We start from the raw sequence: 20,104 nt of genomic DNA, 5'->3' as shown, positions 1-20,104 counted from the left end.
TCTACAGATACCCCAAAAGATGTCCACACACGTACACACACACACAGCTTCAAAATGACGTTGACCGTCCACCCCAAGATCCACCGACGTCTGTCCTCCCACCTCTGAGGACAGTGACCGGGGGTCTGAGTGACGGGAGGTCTCACCTTGGCCGTGGCGTGAGGGGAGGCCCCTTTGTCCAAAAGCAGGAGCGCCACCTTCTGGTTATCGTAATGCGCTGCGACATGGAGGGGCGTGAGGCCATTCTGTATTGGATTAAACCAGGCTGGTTAGCGGAGCAAGCAGCTATTAACGCTAGCTAGTCAACACACACACACACATATGATAAGCTGTGTTATCGGGGTACTATTACAGCGTGTTATTGAGAATTAGACTTAAATTAAAGAGCAAGCAGCAGGAGGATCACTGGGTGGGTCCTTATTCAAAAAGAATAAAAAGAAAAATAATATATGTTATCTGTCTTTCCTAAAAGTAGAGGAATAAACAGTAGTTAATCAAACGGAAAGTTGATTCGGTCAAACTATGCTCACCGGTAGTCTCGCTGACAACATAGCCTCAACACAGAAATACGAACAGACTTTAAAAAAATATTTAGCCAGATAAAGCTTTGATATCGACTATTCTTTATCCCATAACAGTCCTTCAAGGTCAGTGAATTAGCTGAATCGAAATCGTGAAAATATAACACACCTGGTGAGAAATGTACTTCTATTGTGTAGTTACATTTTCCCTCTATAACATGTAGAGCTACACTATGATTTGGGGTTTGAGTTATGGTAATGATTGCTTACCTTCCCAGCAGAATCGGGAGGGGCTCTTTTCTGCAGGAGAAGTTTGGTCACATCCAGGCTTCCGTACTTGGACGCCACATGCAGGGGAGTGAATCCTTTCTGTATGGAGACAACACACAGACGACCATTTAATAACGATTGTAACAACCACTAACTAGATCTTCAGGCTCATGGAATATATAAAAAAGCAATAATTTCATAACAGCCTCATTTCCAAATGGATCTAAAATGAATGTCCAACAAATGATGTATGTGAACCAAACGCAATGCAATTTAATAAGATGCGCAATAAGAACCATTCTCTCTACATCCACACTGCTGATGCAATCGTAGGTAATACCCAAAATCCAATGTGGGCCTCTCCCTCTCACAAGTAATACCTGGTCCCAATATAGCCACCAGGTGGTGCTCTTTACCCATTGTCATATTGACAGGAGGCCAGGGATGTTGTGATAGGACAACGGTGCTGCTCCCTTGTCACATGACCACAGTGTTTACGACCCAGCCCATGAAGGGAGGGAATCCTTTGTCCGTGTAACGCTGGTTCATTTCTGATGTAATGCACATCCGAGTAGAAACAATGTGTAGATGAGAAGAGAATGAGAGGCGCTAACGACGGTCATGTTTGAAGCTCTTGTGAAAAACAGGAGATAAAGATTAGAATGTATCAAATGTGATCCAATAGATGAAATATATGTGATTGGGGAAAGAGGCAGAGAGGGGCAAGCCTAAGGCTAGGACGATGTTGTTCAATGAGCATCCGCTGTCCTGTTCGTCACGCTAACAGTGCCACGCCCATTCCCCCCCCCCCCCAGGAGACAAGGAGAAGAGGGGGAAGGGAGAAAGAGAGCGAGAGAAAGAAAGAAAGAGAGAGCACCTCCATCACGAGAGGTGGATTTTACTGCCTCATAAACTGCTTTTATTCAGAGCCCAGAGCATATGAATAAATTAGCACTGATATATTGTCGCGTCAATGCACATTGAATATCATTCAATGACAACATCAATGTCCTCTTGCAAAATTTAGGAGAAGGGCCCAGATGTTCTCCAAAGCATCATTAACCCTTCATTGATTAAACCAGATTATAGAAGTTCATACTGACAGTGGCCCCCATGAAACATGCCATACAGTGAATCAAGAGATATTTCGTATAAAATCCACAAGGAAAGAAGGGGATATATTTCATCCGTTAAAAAMAAATTCCCCACGGAAATAGCACCAAGATGGGCAAGTGCGTGTTGTGTACGTGAGCATGTGTGTTTGAGCGTAGGCAGGTGAAATGGAGGCGCGTGTGTGTGCTCTCCACCTACCTTGGTAGCCAGCGAGTGTGAGGCGCCTGCCTCCAGCAGCACTGAAGCCACGTCCACCTGTCCCTCCCTGGCTGAGATGTGTAAGGGTGTGTATCCGTTAGTTGTGGACGCGTCCGGGTGGGCCATATGCTGCAGCAGCAGCTGGACTATCTCAGTCTTCCCCAGGCGAGACGCGATGTGGAGGGGAGTCTGGTCCTCCTGCAGGGGTGGAGACATGGAGGTTATAGTGGGAAGAAAATGAGTTTTATTAGGGACGGACATAGAGGTTATGGGTGATGTGACTTTTACAGTACATGAAATTAACGGGCAGAGTTAAAGTGCTGGACTGTTTAATTTTACAGCCCATGTTTAATGATGTTTTTGTGGACGCAATTGGTACTTTTTGGATGGTTTCTTTGAAGAGTTCAACACTGATGATAACCGTCTAATRCTGTGTGGTAAATGGTGTCGTTAAATGCGTTACCCTGGCTCTGGCGTCCACCAGGGCGCCGTTCCTCAGCAGRCAGCGCACCACCTCCACCTGTCCTGCCCTGGCTGCCATGTGTAGAGCCGTCTCCCCCCGCTGCACACAACACAGACGTATGAGTCAGCAGAAACGCAGACAAACGCGCCAATGACGCCGTAGAAAGACGCACGCCCGGCGACAGCGTGAACAAACAGCGTACTAGGACACGTTCCGCACGACTGTCCATCACCACATGAACCCCCCCCCCCGTCACTCACAATGTTGCTGACGTCAGGTGAGGCGCCGTTCTGTAGGAGCAGCAGGACAATGTTGAGGTGACCCATGAAGGCTGCTACGTGGATGGGAGTCAGGCCAGACTAGAGAGAGAAAGGTAGAGGGCGACGGAGAGAGATCAAATCAAGAAATGTTTCACCTTTACATACATTCTGCACTGTTTATGTGTTTGAAGGCAGGTCTGGTCAAAACATATTAGCTAATGAAACTAGTGTAACCAAGTCGATGTGTAAATGGGCAGACGTTATATTAACGGTAGACTCAGCGACATGACGTAGACGCAGAAAGTAATAGTGCATCGTGGGTCAATTTCCACAACAACTAAGAGCGTTGAAGCGCGAGGCTCAACTTCTCCGCTGTTACGGTGGCCTGGCGACCACGTCCTAACATGGCGAAGCGAACCCGTGCACATGCGCAGATACTGCGTGTGGCTGTGTGAGAGCAAAGTCTTGCATCTCGCTCATCTCAATATCTCCGGTGCTGCTCGTGGCAACGTCATTTTGCTGAGTCTACCTTTAAGTCAACCGTATTGAAGGTTTAAGCGGTGTGGAGTTGCACTCTTGTGTATATTGTGGAAGGTAATTTGTGTATCATCTAATAATACACGCATAATTGTGTATTATGATGTAACTGTTTACATTTTGAAGGCTAGTGTCCTACCTCTGTGATGGCCTGGATAAAAGCTCCATACTTGACCAGCAGCTCCATCACCTTCACTCGGTTCTTCTTACAGGCGATGTGAAGCGGTGTGAAGCCATTCTGACAGACACACACCCCAGACACAGAATGAATGAAACACACCTACAGTACAGGTGGCATATACATGTAGGGACATTGTTGACATTGTTGAGACAGATAGAAGAGGCCATCTTATTTTCACTCAAAACTTTGTTTGACCAAGTTCTGTCTCTGAGACAGAATCGGCAAACAGCCACCACACATACAACACACGACCAAAAGGATGTGGACACCTGCTCGTCTAATAACTCATTCCAAAATCATGGGCATTAATATGGAGTTGGTACTCCCATTGCTTCTATAACAGCCTCACTCTTTCTGGGAAGGCTTTCCACTAGATGTTGGAACATTGTTTTGGGGACTTGTTTCCATTCAGCCACAAGACACATTAGTGAGGTCGGGCACAGATGTTGGATGATTAGGTCTGGCTCGCAGACGGCGTTCCAATTCATCCCAAAGGTGTTTGATGGGGTTGAGGTCAGGGCTCTGTGCAGGCCAGTCAAGTTCTTCCCCACCAATCTCGACAAACCATTTCTGTATGGACCTCGCTTTGTGCACAGGGCATTGTCATGCTGAAACAGGAAAGGGCCTTCCCCAAACTGTTGCCACAAAGTTGGAAGCAAAGAATCGTCTAGAATGTCAATGTACGCTRTAGCGTTAAGATTTCACTTCACAGTAACAAAAGGGCCTCCCCCGAACCATGAAAAACAACCTCRGACCATTATTCCTACTCCACCAAACTTTACAGTTGCCACTATGCATTGGGGCAGGTAGCACTCTCCTGGCATCYGCCAAACCCAGCTTTATCCATCGGACTGCCATATGGTGAAATGTGATTCATCACTCTAGAGAACGCATTTCCACTGATCCAGACGCCAATGGCGGCGAGCTTTACACCACCCCAGCCGACGCTTGGCATTGAGCATGGTGATCTTAGACTTGTGTGCGGCTGCTCGGCCATGGAAACCCATTTCAAGAAGCTCCCGACGAACAGTTATTGTGCTGACGTTGCATCCAGAGCCAGTTTGGAACTCAGTAGTGAGTGTTGCAACCGAGGACAGACTGAACTATCTGCCGTTAGTTCATAGCCTAACTGTAGCCCTTCAGCACTCGGCGTTTCCATTCTGTGAGCTTGTGTGGCCTACCACTTAGCGGCTGAGCCGTTGTTGCTCCTAGACGTTCCCACTTAACATTAACAGTACTTACAGTACTGTTACAGTACTTACAGTACAATTTGATGAACTGACTTGTTGGAAAGGTGGCATCCTATGACAGTGTCACGTTGAAAGTCACTGAGCTCTTCAATAAGGCCATTCTACTGCCAATGTTTGTCTATGGAGATTGCATGGCGGTGTGTTCGATTTTATACACCTGTCAAATAGCCGAATCCACTCATTTGAAGGGGTGTCCACATACTTTTGTATACACAGCATATAGGCCTAGAGTATTGGAAGTCATTGTATTAGTGGTAATAGGAGCGTGAGTATTACCAGCGCTCGAGCGTTGGGGTTGGCCCTCTTGTCCAGCAGCAGCTTGGTGACTCTGTAGTGACCGCAGTGGGCGGCGACGTGCAGCGCCGTCAGGTAGTCCAGTGTGACATCATCAACAGGCGCCTTGTGCTGCAGCAGGTGCTTGACACACTCAACATGGTCGCCTTGAGCTGACATGTGGAGAGGAGACAGGCCGTGTCTAGCAGAGAGAGTTAGAAGAGAGAGAGAAGAGAGAGAGAGAAGAGAGAGAGAGAGAGAGATGAGAGAGAGAGAGAGAAGAGAGAGGAGAGAGAGAGAGAGAGAGAGAGAGAGAAGAGGAGAGAGAGAGAGAGAAGAGGAGAGAAGAGAGAGAGAGAGGAGAGAGAGAGAGAGGGTGTGTGTTAGTGATGCATGGGTCAGCTGTTTGTTCACCCGTACCCGCGCCATAATTGCAAATAAACCATCGCGCAACCGCCCGACTATAAGTGGTAAAGTGAAAAGTAAAGTGAAAATCGGAGGCCAGCAGCGCAGCGAAAACTTTTAGGGACCGGGGAGCAAATGCAATAACAAAAAATAAATGGGAAAGGTTTTCCGTGCAAAATGTCCAAATGACATCAGTTTGACCGGTTTTAAGGAAATGAAAAGCTGTTAAAACAACCCAGCATGTTTTTGGTAAGATTTCAGTTCGARTAGGATGCATATTTTATGTGGTTGAAATAGTGTCCGATTTTATGMTGCTGATAAACCACCTTTACAGATGGTTAATTCATTCATTCATTAATTCTTTCAAGATGCTGAAATAAATAAATCATATTTCGCCACTCCTGTCCCAGAGTAAAAATGTACATTTGATGTATAATCAAATTAATATTATATAAGGCTATGTGAGAGGTTATAGACCTACAGTCAGTGTCCAGATTTCAGTTAGGTTACTATTCCATTTAACCCATCTGAATAGTACAGATCCCTTGACATACCATTTGATGTCCCCGTCTTGTGTCTGTCAAATGTGTACATCGCCTCACAATCATAACACATAACATCGCCGGCACAGCCATCATCCTCTTTTACMACTTCAACAAATCTTTCCAAACATTAGAATACTGTTCTGGCCCTCCTTCTATTTATTCACAGCTTTTCTCTTATTGAATTCAACTCTGACATTGTCCTTTTTGCCTCAGTGGATCGACATGAAYTTTTTCTGCCCAAGTTCCCAGAGTTTAGGTTTAGGCTACGAACTAAAGACAGATGAAAATGATGAAAGAAGAACCTCAATGTAGCCTGTAGATATGAATTGCACAAGAATTATACATTTTGAATGCATTGTTTGAATGCATTGTCAACCCGCGGATATAACCATGGAGACTGGGTGTTACGAGTGTGTGTGTGTGTGTGTGTGTGTGTGTGTGTGTGTGTACACCTTGGTCCTGGCCAGCATGGGTGCTCCTCTCTCCAGCAGTAGCTCCACTGCAGGGTCATGTCCACTCCTGGCCGCGCAGTGTAGAGGTGTGAGGCCGTCCTGCAGAAAAAACACACACACACACACACACACATATTTGTATACCAATAACCCCATACCACATGAACGCGCACACACACACACACATACGGTTCAAACACACAGGGCAAACAAAGCAAGCACACACACACAAAACAACCCCCAATGTCGCATGAATAAACACACGTATACACACAACACAAGGTCACCGGTGGTAGCAGGGTATTAATCAGATTGTGACATCTAAGGGCCGGGGTGATTGTTCCCTTCCCTGGTTCACTACAGGGTGAACCTCGTTCATCCACAATGGACTTACATTATTTGACTAGATTATATCTGTGGTTATGACCGCTGAGTATCTTATACATTGATTATCAGTGGACGAAAGGCATTGTTAAAATCAAATTCCCGTGTCAAACAATGGATGCGTACAGCTGCATGTAGAGACACGTATTGAAACATGGCGGCTGAAATGTCCTTGACCTTTGCTTCAGTGACATGTTAACCTCGCCACTCTCACCACTGCGCACAAAGGCAGGGACACACGCACATGGACGCGCACACACACACACACACACACACACACACACATCATTCCACACACACACACACACCACACACCAGAGATCAAACTGACACAGACAAAACAAAAAAGACAGTATCCCCTGTTATTCTTCACTCTCTTTGTAATAAAATGCACAAAGAAAACACAAGGATGGCCACGTGGTTCGGGTTTTCTAGGGCACTCGTGTTGTTTTKKTKKKGRRSYYMWTTYCYWMYWAAACACATGCAGGGCTTTATTATTTTATCAAATCTGCCAACCGGTACAGATGTTTTCCTGATTAGACAGACTGCTTTACTAGAATATTAGAGTTATAATCGTGATACCTGGACCCACACTGACCCGTCTGTGGCAATAACAGAGCTGTGTTATAACCTAGTCAGCGGACCAAATGGCACCCTATTCCCTACGTAGGGTTCTGTTTTTTTTTTAATTGTGCACTATTGGCCACTGGTCAAAAGTAGTGCACTATATATTGGGATTAGGGTGCCATTTCAGAGACGTAGCCACCTATATGATATTATATCAACATTAACTCTGGACAATACAAATGATATGGATATAATATGCAGCTAATAGAATGCTAACAGTCTAAACAGGCACTGTCCTGCCCTGACCGGGAACTGTACCGTTRTCTAACGTTGAGTGGACGTTTTCGTTACGTTAGGGTCTAATCACATCATCTTTATTCATACGATATTTTGTTTAACTCTGGACCTTAGAATGATATTAGGATGTAATACYTTGGTAATGGACGCATAAATATCTATCGCGTAACTAAAAACAGGATGTTTTCTGTTATGAAAGATGRATAGATTGTCAGGCTCAGGGAGGAGGGAGGTATAGTGATGGAGTGATTTGAGRGAGCAGGGAGAGTGGTTGCGTCAGAAGGGATTTTTGCCCTAAGTTAATGCAGTAAGCTGATTGAGCAGCAAAACGGCCAAGGACACAAGAATAACAGCGTGTCAAAATGGAGGGCTTTTAGACTCAACAAGTTATTCTCTAGTGAGCTAGCCGTAAATACATAGTGCTGCAGCTCTCACTCACACACACATCCAACAGCTATGCAGTACACACACACACTCCCTATCTCACACTTATCAACACACCCACACCTACATACAATATGAACAGTGAGTACACCTACTTACACAGTACATAAACGTAAAACACACACGTTCGCACACACACACACACACACACACACACACACACATACGCAGACAGACACACACATAACACACAGCGACCCAATGCGTCACAACTGTCTGTGGATGAGACGATGATACATTGCTGCAGCTAAAGGAGATGTCCACGGCTGAGTCTGGTGGAAAGTGACTGCAGCTCTGTCACTGGACAATAATCACAGTTTGGTAGAAAGGACACTGCGTCACACACTTGTGCACAGTGAGGGGGTCAAACGTTGTGCGTGTGTGTGTGTGTGTGTGTGTGTACGTGTACTGTATGTATGAGTGTGTGCGTTTGTGTGGACTCACTCTAGTCTTAGCGTCGATCTGAGACCCCCTGTCCAGTAGGAGGCGYACCATGTTAGCGTTGCCACGCTTAGAGGCCACGTGGAGGGGCGTGATCCCATTCTGAAATACACAGAACACAATGGAAGACACATTTAAAACAAAATAAACCAATGAACTAATGGTATATAACTACCTATCCTACTGTATACATTTGTGCTGTTACAAGGCCAGTATACCTGTTTCTATTACGAGTAATGTTGCTACATACAGTATCCCCTGTTTACTTAATCTTAGGTTAGGGTTCTCTTAGGTTAGGGTTCTCTTAGGTTAAGGATTTCTTAGGTTAGGGTTCTCTTAGGTTAGGGTTCTCTTAGGTTAGGGTTTTCTATGGCATTATTGTCGTTGTTGTTGTGGAGCTTGTTTACTAGTAAACACATGCAGGGCTTTATTATTTTATCAAATCTGCCAGCCGGTACAGATGTTTTCCTGATTAGACAGACTGCTTTACTAGAATATTAGAGTTATAATCGTGATAACTGATACCTGGACCCACACTGACCCGTCTGTGGCAATAACAGAGCTGTGTTATAACCTAGTCAGCGGACCAAATGGCACCCTATTCCCTACATAGTGCACTACTTTTGACCAGTTTCTATTACGTGCAATGTTGTTCCACAGACAGTGGGGGTAGTTCAGGACAAGGCGTCCAGTGACTGATGTCATGCTTTCTAATATACCTCAATGAATTTCCTTGCTGGGACAATAGAGCTTGAATTGAATGGAATTGCTGATGAATGGCTCCTGTTCATTCTTTCTGTTAGGATGTGTTATGTTATTTTGGCGTTTCTGTGATTTCTGTGAAATCCTGACAATGTGAAAGCTGAGCTTTTTCCTCTGCCTGGTCCAGAGCACTGCAGGACACACAGCTTGTTATGTTGACTGTGACTGAAAAAGTGCCTGAGAAAGTATGACACAGCAGAAATTACAGTGRTTGTCAGTGTTACGTTTCTGCAAATAAAAGGTAAGGTTTCTGACCGTGGAGTCCCTTGCTGAGTTAGTAGATTTGTGCTTAAGTTGTAGAAACAAAGGGCTCAGTCAGAACCGGACTGCATTGAGTCTGTGACCTTCAAGTCATCTTTCAGCTTGGCCAGGCGACTCTCTCCAACTCTCGCCTTGAGTTGTGTCTCATGAAAAGGACTGGCATTCTCCTAAGACTCATTCCTCTCTCTGTCTCAGTGGCTGATGGGGACCACACACATGGACATGAGGATTCCGAGAAAAGGGAAGTGCTGAGGCGGAAGGTGTCATTGTCCTCGAAAGCAACTCAATCGCTGACTGTGGGTTCCTAAAGGGCATTTCACTCTACTCGCTTAAAATGTGTGTGTGTGTGTGTGTGTGTGTGTGTGTGTGTGTGTGTGTATGTGCTCTAAAGTCTCCTGTGTTTTATGGTTCTTGGACTCAGTGCTGTGTTGGCACAGTGTGTGTGGGCAGCCCTTCCTATAACCTACAATCGTTGCACTATTTCCAGTAAAGGAAAGAACACAAAGGAGGGTATCGTGATGGATCCCAAGACCTCGCTGCTGTTCGGTTCTAATTCTCAGAGTAAAAAACTCTACGGACACTATGAAAGCTTAACCAAGTTTATTCTTCCCAGAGGGTCAATACAGCTGCATTAGACAAAACATGTTTCTACCACCACAAGTATATATACTCCAAGTTAGGCACTCCTCCTCCTCTCCAATCCTTACCTCTATTGTGGTTCGACAGGAAGACGAAGTAATGGGCTAATAAACCGTAATTTCTCCCTTAAGGGGATCTGTCCTGACCTCAACCCCTCATTTGCCTAATCCAAAGATGTCCACCCGTATCCCCTATAGCAATCCTGTGACTTCCTCCCGTCCACCCAGCACATTCCAAAGCCATCTGGCACCTACAGATAACAAATTAACTTCTGCTGTAACAACCAGTCTCTAGGATAGAAATGTTCCAAGTTTAACCCAGAATCCAACACTGCACAACAATAGCGCATCTGACTGCAGATCAGAAGGTTATTGTAATAGTTTCAGCCTGGGCTATGGTAATGGTACCTACCCTAGCTGTAAAGTCCACAGCCGCCCCACGATTTAGCAGTAGTGTGGCCACGTTCACGTTTCCATAGTGGGCAGCAATATGAAGTGGCGTGAATCCACTCTGTAACAYAGGGGTGAACATAGCGAGATGGAGGGAGAGAGAGACAGTGGGTTAGATACTAGCCTCATTCATGAYCCCAAAGCCTGACCCCTGACCCTTGACCTCCACTATCCCAGCATGCAGCAGTCGCATTAACCATCATCAAAGGGGAAGAAAGAAAAATTAAATTAGTAAATGTAAAAGAGCAACGCTCCAAACTCAGAAGAGGGAGGAAACCAAAGAGATGAAGGGAAAGAAATCTTAAAATTCAGTTTCAGAAAATGATGACTCAATTACACACATACACGCAAATGACGTACTGTAGGCATACACACAAACACACTCAGAAAGATCACTACCATGCAGAAAGATCACTACCATGCAACTGGTAATCCTACAGTCAGAACAAAATAAACTGTATAGTTTCTCCGTTTACTTAAATAATAAAGAAATAAATGAAGGAATTAAAAAACAAGTGGACGTACAGTTCACACAGACTGTTAATATCAACCAAACAATTGACACACAGTATTAGTTAACCATACAGTTACAGGACAGACACCAAATCAAAAAACCATGACGGTATTCTTTTTTATCAACACCAAAGTGCACTATGTCACTGTACGCCATGTTGTCATGTTAGGAATCATAAGAAATCAGAGAGAGAGAGCTGTTGCAGAGCGGTTGGAGTATTGTGAAATTCTTGCCTTACCTTTCCATTCTGAAAGTTATGGTCCGATTTAATGTGAAAACATTATTTACAAAAGTGTGAAGAATTGTAGTGACTACGCAATGATTCAAAATTACACATCTAAAGCTGATAATGGTGCAAATGAAAAGACGCGATGCATCATGCTATATAGGGCTTTTGTTCCTCAAGAAAATGATCTGCAAAACACCTGAATACTTTTTGATTGCTGTTCTATTAAGCCATTGCAGTAGTATACTATACTATATAAAAGCATGCTTGTTTGCAAGAATAATGTACATATATTTGCATTGATATATTTCTTATAATATGACTATTTCTTCCTCTTATCTCAAGCCCTAATTGTAAAGATGTGTTAATTCCGACCTCATTATATCAATAACATTGTTKTATGCTTTGTCAAATAATACCAATTTAGTTCATAGTGCATCTACAATATAAATGAATGGCATGCAACACAACATATATACATTCTATATATAAACATTTAAAGGGATACTTCAGGATTTTGGCAATGAGGCCCTTTATCTACTTCCCCAGAGTCAGATGAACTTGTGGAYACCATTGTTAGGTCTCTGTTTTCCAGKWAGAAGGAAGTTAGAGGTAGTTTTGCGAGCCGATGCTAACTAGTGTTAGCACAACGACTGGAAGAGGCATAAACATGACTTGCAGTCGTTACGCTAATGCTAGTTAGCGATTGTGCTAGCGCGAGTTAGAGACTTCCTTCACACTGCACGCAGAGACATAAAAATGGTGTCCACAAGTTCATCTGACTCTGGGGAAGTCGATAAAAGGGCCTCATTGCCAAAATCCCGAAGTATCCCTTTAACACTGTAAAAATGATGATCCATCGTTATGTAACATCTATATATCATCTTMGTGTGAAATGTATAGGTGATTATGAGATTATCAGTAAGACTATAAAATCAACTCTCTGAGCTTGGGGTAGCATCAATACAACTCCAGAAACTCGACCAATGAAAAACGAAAGTATGTCGAAAGTATGCACAAAGTAAAATAAATGAGCCGATAACAGTTTTCAAACAACGACAAACTGCTAAGGCACATGACGTGCGGGAAAAAGCTACTTGAGAAAGTGGGCCATTCAGGATATCACCATAAATGCTTAACATTACAAAAAAAACATAAAGAAATTGTGAAGGACTTAAAGACTCGGGGCTATTTCCACCATCCAATGCTATAGAAGTAAGGGGAAATAAAAGTGCTGAAACGACACAAAGACAAACAAGAAAAGTGATGGGGTTATGATGAAGGTTTGAGTGGTAGACATAGTGGTTATACCTCCGTAGTCCTATTGACCATCATCTGAAGCGGTAGAGATGAGGAAGGGAAAGACCTTAGTTATTGTACACACAGTCATACAGATGCTCAAAGTCCAGGGATAGACTGTGCAGCACAAGAAATACGGGCAACGTAGCTAGAGTGGTATGACTCTTTTCAAAAACAGCTTTATCGCTAGACTGTATATGAAGAGTTTAATTCCAAAATGCTATATATACATGTTCTGAAATGAGCTTTTATTGTTTAAAGAAACTATGAAAGAGATTGGTGTGTTTTTTCACTATATAATCACATCATGGGGTTGTTCAATGTAAAAAAAAAAGAAGCAAAATGCTATATATCCACCTCACTTTCAGATAAATAAGTACTGCCAGGTTTTACACAGTCAAATAAAGAACTGTACAAATGATACATTTGTGACATCAATATTAAAACAGAAAAAAATCTAATAAAAATCAATTCAGCAATGTGGTATCTGTAGATCTGTAGTCATTCAGCAAATGCTGTTATCCAGAGCGACTTACAGTAAAGTGCATTCGTGTTAAGATGGGTAGGTGAGAACCACATATCACGGTCAAATATACAGGATACGAACATTCCATTACAGCTAAACAATGGATATTTAGCATTTTGCAAACAACAACAAAAAAMMWYYYMAAWYYKKKRAWWAAAAAAAATCKGAGAACAGTAATATTTTACACACACACATGAAATARGCAATTTCTGATGAAATTGTGSATATAGGGATTTGGAAATAAACTCTTCATATGCTTTATCGCATCTTTTATCCAAAGATCTTGAGATGTTTTAACAATGAGAGTAGCAAGTCCATAGACATACATGTATACTGTACATAATATTATTTTATATGAGCAGGCCTTACTCACTCTATACAACACACACAACAGGGACGTATGGCAGCCATGTTGTACCGCAAGGCCAAACTCACTAGAGAGTCATCCTATTAATAGTCTTTTTCACATTTTAAAGTATGCTTTTAAGATGGTGGGTTATTGCCAAACTAATTCAGGTAATCGTCATAGGACTGTGTTTCAGAGGTATTTGGTGAGAGTGCTCTGTGTGTAACGTCTACATATACGTGTGCGTGAGAGTGTGTTTTCATGATGCAGTCTTCATCCACCCTCCTCTGGGTCTCCCTTGTGAGTCATGGTGAAGAGTACTTCATGGAAACAGCTGTAAACAGCATTTCATGTCGGCATACACTAGGGTTTCCCAAACACTGGCACTACAAAGCTGATTCAAATAATCAACTAATCATCAAGCTTTGATCATTTGATTCAGCTGTGTAGTGTTAGGGCCAAAAAAACGAAACGTGTACCCCTTGGGTTCCCGAGGACCGGGTTTGGGAAACACTGGCATACACTATATTATATTATGTAATATCATTAACATTAGGCCTGACACAAGGACAAAGTTATGTTCAGTGACAACACCAATGATAACTGGTATGCCATAGTGTTTGCAGCGCAGGGCTGTTCAATGCCCGGTGGACAACAGCAGCACTGCTGGTTTTCACTCATTCTGTTTCCTGTTATCAACCTACACCGAGGACCACTTTGGAAAAACGTGTATTTCATGCTTTCATGTGTTGTCCTCTGGGGTTCTTTGTATCTTTCATTTGTTTTTAAACRGTGCAAATTTGCTTCACTCAAAAATCAATCAATCCATCCAAAGGGACTGATTCAGACATTGGATAATCCATGAGTGGACTCTGGCCAATCAACGACAACAACTGTTCAACCAACTACAGAACCCAGCAGTGCTACAGTGAAAACCTTGAGGACAGTTCATTGAATAGCCCTGGTGTACTATAGAATATTATTTCAGTATAGGCTACTGTCCTTCAAAATAAGAGAACCTGCACTTCACTCTAGCCACAGCCCCATCCCCTTACCCCTCACCCACACATCCCTAAAACCCATTTTTCCTGAAACCCAAGGATGCATGCAACCCTCAAATTGCAACATTCAACAATACGACCTGTGGACAATAGCATATTCCACACACTCCATGCAGTGGACAGTGCTACACAGCGGTTGAAAGTGATGGGGGGGAGGGGGGTGTGAGTGGATCAGATAAACAGATAAGACAGGAAGAGAGAGAGACCCGGTTAGTGGCAGGACCAATGAACTAGTGGCAGGTGCACAGACACAGAAGGAGAGAGAGAGATGGACAGACCGGGAGACAGCTACAGGTACACACCAGAGACAGATGAACAAGGGTTAATGTATGTCGACACTGACTCGCTCTCATTACACCCTTTTTTCATTGAAACTTGTTCGTATTGATACTAGAAATACACCACAAAGCACTTACAAACAAACCTGTAACAAGTACCCTGTATTAATTTTCCTTACAGTCCTACTGCACGTCGGGCTTGCCCCCATTGACAACACATGGCCGTAGCACCACAGAGCCATGCTAACCCAATAACACAGATGCACGTTTTAACCCTTAACCTTCCCTCCGGCCGTACCTTGGACTGCACGTCTGCATTGTGGTCATTCTGGAGGAGCAGCGCGGCAGACTTGGTGTCGTCCTTGCGGGCGGCGATGTGCAGGGCGGGCAGCCGCACCTTACCCTTGGTGTCGTTCTCCAGCAGGACGGACACCACCTGGTTGTGGCCCTGCTGCAGCGCGATGGCCAGTGGTGTGAAGCCATCCTGGAGGAGGGAAGGAGAGGGGGGGAGGTAGGAGGTTATGCATAGCCACAGACCAACAAGGCATAAAACAGCACAAACTTTATTTCATCAGGACTATGCCTGGTGAAACACAATGTTCACACACATCCTCACACAGACTGAAAACGTCAAACCATTTGCTGAAAACATGTACGAAGATACACACACACACACGTACACACAGATACACACTCCCTACCTCTGTAGCGGTGCTCTGGTTACCTCCATTCTCCAGTAGGTAACGCACCACGTCCATATGGTTCTCCTGAGCAGCCATGTACAGAGGGGTGAAGCCATTCTGGAGACACAACAGTACAACATTAGAGAACGGTATAATAACATCTGCTGCAGGTCAACAGTAGGTTACAACATTTTGGTGATGCATCATTTTGTGGAGGAGGAACAAATACATTATAATTTGACTGCACAGACAACAAGTATGTCCATAGCCCATATGCCCATAGTTATTTGCATAGGCATGTACTGTGCATTCGGAAAGTATTCAGACCCCTTCCCCTTTTCCACATTTTGTTACGTTACAGCCGTACTCTAAAATTGATTACAATTTATTTGTTTCCTCATCAATCTACACGCAATACCCCATAATGAAAAATCGAAAAAAGGTTTAAAAAATAAAAATAAAAATACCTTATTTACATAAGTATTCAGACCCTTTGCTATGAGACTCGAAATTGAGCTCGGGTGCATCCTGTTTCCATTGATCATTCATGTTTCTACAACTTGATTGGAGTTCACCTGTGGTAAATTCAATTGATTGGACATGATTTGGAAAGCACACACCTGTCTATATAAGGTCCCACATTTGACAGTGCATGTCAGAGCTAAAACCAAGCCATGAGGTTGAAGGAATTGTCCGTAGAGCTCCAAGACAGGATTGTTTCGAGCCACAGATCTGGGGAAGGGTAGCAAAAAATGTCTGCAGCATTGAAGGTCCCCAAGAACACTGTGGCCTCCATCATTCTTAAAAGGAAGAAGTTTGGAACCACCAGAGCTGGCCGCCTGGCCAAACTGAGCAATCGGGGGAGAAGGGTCTTGGTCAAGGAGGTGACCAAGAACCCGATGGTCACTCTGACAGAGCTCCAGAGTTCCTCTGTGGAGATGGGAGAAACTTCCAGAAGGACAACCATCTCGTCAGCACTCCACCAATCAGGCATTTRTGGTAGAGTGGCCAGACGGAAGCCACTCCTCACTAAAAGGCACATGACAGCCTTCTTGGAKTTTGCCAAAAGGCACCTAAAGGACTCTCAAAACATGAGAAACAAGATTCTCTGGTCTGATGAAACCAAGATTGAACTCTTTGGCCTGAATGCCAAGTGTCACATCTGGAGGAAACCTGGCACCATACCTACGGTGAAGTATGGTGGTGGCAGCAATGTTTTTCAGCGGCAGGGATTGGGAGACTAGTCAGGATCGAGGAAAAAAAACAGAGAAAAATACAGAGAGTTCCTTGATGAAAACCAGCTCCAGAGCGCTCATGACCTCAGACTGGGGCGAAGATTCACCTTCCAACAGGACGACGATCCTAAGCACACAGCCAAGACAACACAGGAATACGTCTCTGAATGTCTTTGAGTGGCCCAGCCAGAGCCCGGACTTGAACCCGATCGAACATATCTGGAGAGACCTGAAAATAGCTGTGCAGCGACGCTCCACATCCAACCTGACAGAGCTTGAGAGGATCTGCAGAGAAGAATGTGAGAAACTCCCCAAATACAGGTGTGCCCAGCTTGTAGCTTCATACCGAAGAAGACTCAAGGCTTTAATCGCTGTCAAAGGTGCCTCAACAAAGTACTGAGTAAAGGGTCTGAATACTTATGTAAATGTAATATTTCAGTTTTTTTTTTTTTTTTTAAATACATTTGCAAACATTTCTAAAAAAACAGCTTTTGCTTTGTCCTTATGGGGTATTGTGAGTAGGTTGATTAGGGAAAAAAYGATTTAATCAATTTTAGAATAAGGCTGTAACGTAACAAAATGTGGAAAAAGTCAAGGAGTCTGATTACTTTCCGAATGCACTGTATGCCTATAAACTGGTATAATACTTATTATGTCCAAAGCATCGTATGGTCACAGCAATGGTATGGCACAGAACCTGGTTCGATTCCAGGCTGTTTCACAACCGGCCTTGATTGGGAGTCCCATMGGGTGGCGCACAATTGGCCCAGCATCGTCCGGGTTAGGGTTTGGCCGGGGTAGGCCGTAATTGTATACAAGAATGTGTTCTTAACTGACTTTCCTAGTTAAATACAGGTTAAATAAAATAAAAAATAAAAATCTCTTGCCTGAGACTGAGAGTTGATTTCTGCTCCGCGCTTCACCAGTATCTTCACCACCTCGGCCTGTCCGGCCAGAGAGGCAATGTGGAGGGCTGTGTTCCCTTTCTGGGATGGAAGAACACAGAGAGACACATATTACACCATTATAGAGAACAAGGGGAACTGTGTCAATCGATACACAAAACAAGGGGAGGATGGATAACTTACAGTAATGACATAAACGCGTTCCATTTCTGACATATAGAAATGACAAAAACGAATTTGCTCTGTATTTCAGCTTTGACAAAAAGCATACAAATTGTATACTTTACATATATCAAATGTTCACACACACACACACACACCACACACACACACACACAACACACACACACACACACACACACACCACACACACACACACACACACACACACACACAACACACAACACACACACACACACACACACCACACGTCATCACCTCCACTCTTGTCTACAGGCACTCCTTCATCATTTTTCACCCATCTTCATTAATTTCTCTCACTGATTAAAGATGTGACACCCCAAACAGGCATATCCACAGACACCTATGGCTCAGTGATGGGGGTGAGGGGCCTTTTCTGAGGTGCACTTCTAATGATGCTGTGACACAGACAGCTAGAAATGCTTTTAATTAGGCATGTTGATTAACAAATCAAGTCAAGGGCTCTTGTTTCAGAGTGGAAATCTGTTTTAAAAGTTTGGGATTCTGTTGTCAAAATACACATTTAAATGAGTCATGTAAGTATTTGTGTATTAAATATGCTACAAAACACAAGCAGTAAATTCTTTTAAACCTCAAATACACTACACGTTTGAAAGTTCTCCTGCAACCGAGTGATCAAATTAAGGTCCTACATCTGTAACAAGTCACACGACACCTAAACATGCTGCTTAGAAGGAATAGACCTTCTCCATTTTCACAGCTTGGCATAAACTACCTCCATGTTCAATGAAACTAGCTGTATCCTTTTCCTGCCTGCTACACCCTAGTGCTCTGAAGCTAGACTGCACAGTCATGTGACGGCGATAGGTTGCAGTGCAGTGCAGTCCATTGGGTGCTGGTTAGGGATATGGCTGTCTGCCCTGGGTATGGTAGTGTTATCTCACGTTGGAAAGGTTAAGAGTCAGGTTAATGTAGGGCAAGAGTTGTTTCAGGACATTGACCTGGTTAAACCCGTGTGTGACACTTGACCACGTTTAGGGCCCTTCATTTGGAGACTGATACCTTGAACGAGCTTGACTTTTCAGAGAAATACATCCTGTTTTTGTGTCGTTAAAATATTTACGGAAAGTACAATTCAAGCCAAAAACAAACCAAACAATTCACAATTCCTTTCGGCGTAAAACAGCACATCAGATTTCACAACGGAAGAAAAAACAATGTGTTATCGTCCATGATCTTTGGAGTACTTTCTTTGACAAGTCATTTGATAATTCTAACTATCTTTTTTGTAATCCAAAAGTCCAACAGCTAAGATAAATATAATCTTAACACTTGACCAGCATGCAAGCTCTAACAAGCCTTTACCCAGTTATGGATAAAATGATAGTCTACCTACAGCGGACTGGACGGACTAGCATGTACTGTAGCTCTTCCTAATATGATTCTATCATACTGTGCTAGCTCCACATGGTAGTGCGGTAAGGAACCCACCTTGGTGGCGAGTCCACAGCTGAGCCTCTCTCCAGCAGCTCCTGGACCAGCTCCACGTGGCCCTCCTTAGCTGCCAGGTGCAAGCGTTGAGCCCATTCTGAGGAAGAAGAGAAGTAGACACGTATAAGAAGATAGGTCAGCCTCAAACAAAATGGAGGATAGAAACGATAGAGATAAAGGAAAGAGAAGGGACTGGTGTACCTCAGTCCATAACCTAACAGGGTTCCTTTCCCTCTCCCAATCTCCCTCTCCTTGTCTTGGCTGTGAACCCTGTTCTCCTCTCTCACAAATCACACACACACAACACACTCTCGAGGGAGGTACAGACTGAAATACCAAAGGCAGTACTGGATGTCAGAATTTGTGCGTGTCACGATGGTTGTGGACTAGTGCCAGTCCAGGATTCACTATGTAGGCCTGGTGGTATTAATAAAGTCAAGCAGAATATGTGTGTGTGTGTGTGTGTGTGTGTGTGTGTGTGTGTGTGTGTGTGTGTGTGTGTGTGTGTTGTGTGTGGTGTGTGTGTGTGTGTGTGTGTGTGTGGTGTGTTGTGTGTGTGTGTGTGTGTGTGTGTGTGTGTGTGTGTGTGTGTGGTGCTATCTGGTGTTTGTCACAGGGGTCACTGGTGTGGTGATTCTGTTCCTTGAATGCGACTTGCCCGCTTGC

The 20,104-nt window shown here is 43.8% G+C and overlaps 1 protein-coding gene across 2 annotated transcripts in view; it reads right to left on the bottom strand.

The window, feature by feature from the left end:
* ank2b (ankyrin 2b, neuronal) overlaps nt 1–20,104 on the bottom strand; it is a 134,412-nt gene that overhangs the window by 56,168 nt on the left and 58,140 nt on the right. The window contains exons 4-17 of one of the 2 annotated variants that reach the window (XM_070437908.1): nt 17,768–17,866; nt 15,664–15,762; nt 15,261–15,446; nt 12,764–12,787; nt 10,675–10,773; nt 8,605–8,703; nt 6,467–6,567; nt 5,070–5,268; nt 3,502–3,600; nt 2,826–2,924; nt 2,566–2,664; nt 2,103–2,300; nt 792–890; nt 147–245 (exon numbers count right to left, since the gene is read on the bottom strand). In XM_070437908.1, the coding sequence (XP_070294009.1) occupies nt 147–245; nt 792–890; nt 2,103–2,300; nt 2,566–2,664; nt 2,826–2,924; nt 3,502–3,600; nt 5,070–5,268; nt 6,467–6,567; nt 8,605–8,703; nt 10,675–10,773; nt 12,764–12,787; nt 15,261–15,446; nt 15,664–15,762; nt 17,768–17,866 (1,599 nt within the window). Of the gene's footprint in view, nt 1–146; nt 246–791; nt 891–2,102; nt 2,301–2,565; nt 2,665–2,825; nt 2,925–3,501; nt 3,601–5,069; nt 5,269–6,466; nt 6,568–8,604; nt 8,704–10,674; nt 10,774–12,763; nt 12,788–15,260; nt 15,447–15,663; nt 15,763–17,767; nt 17,867–20,104 lie in introns of those variants that run through there. The other variant, XM_070437907.1, reaches the window with a different exon arrangement.

Source organism: Salvelinus sp. IW2-2015, linkage group LG37 (genome assembly GCF_002910315.2).
Source record: "Salvelinus sp. IW2-2015 linkage group LG37, ASM291031v2, whole genome shotgun sequence".
Taxonomy (NCBI): domain Eukaryota; kingdom Metazoa; phylum Chordata; class Actinopteri; order Salmoniformes; family Salmonidae; genus Salvelinus; species Salvelinus sp. IW2-2015.
Note: the sequence above shows the minus strand (reverse complement) of the source record. Positions and strands in the feature narration are given on the sequence as shown.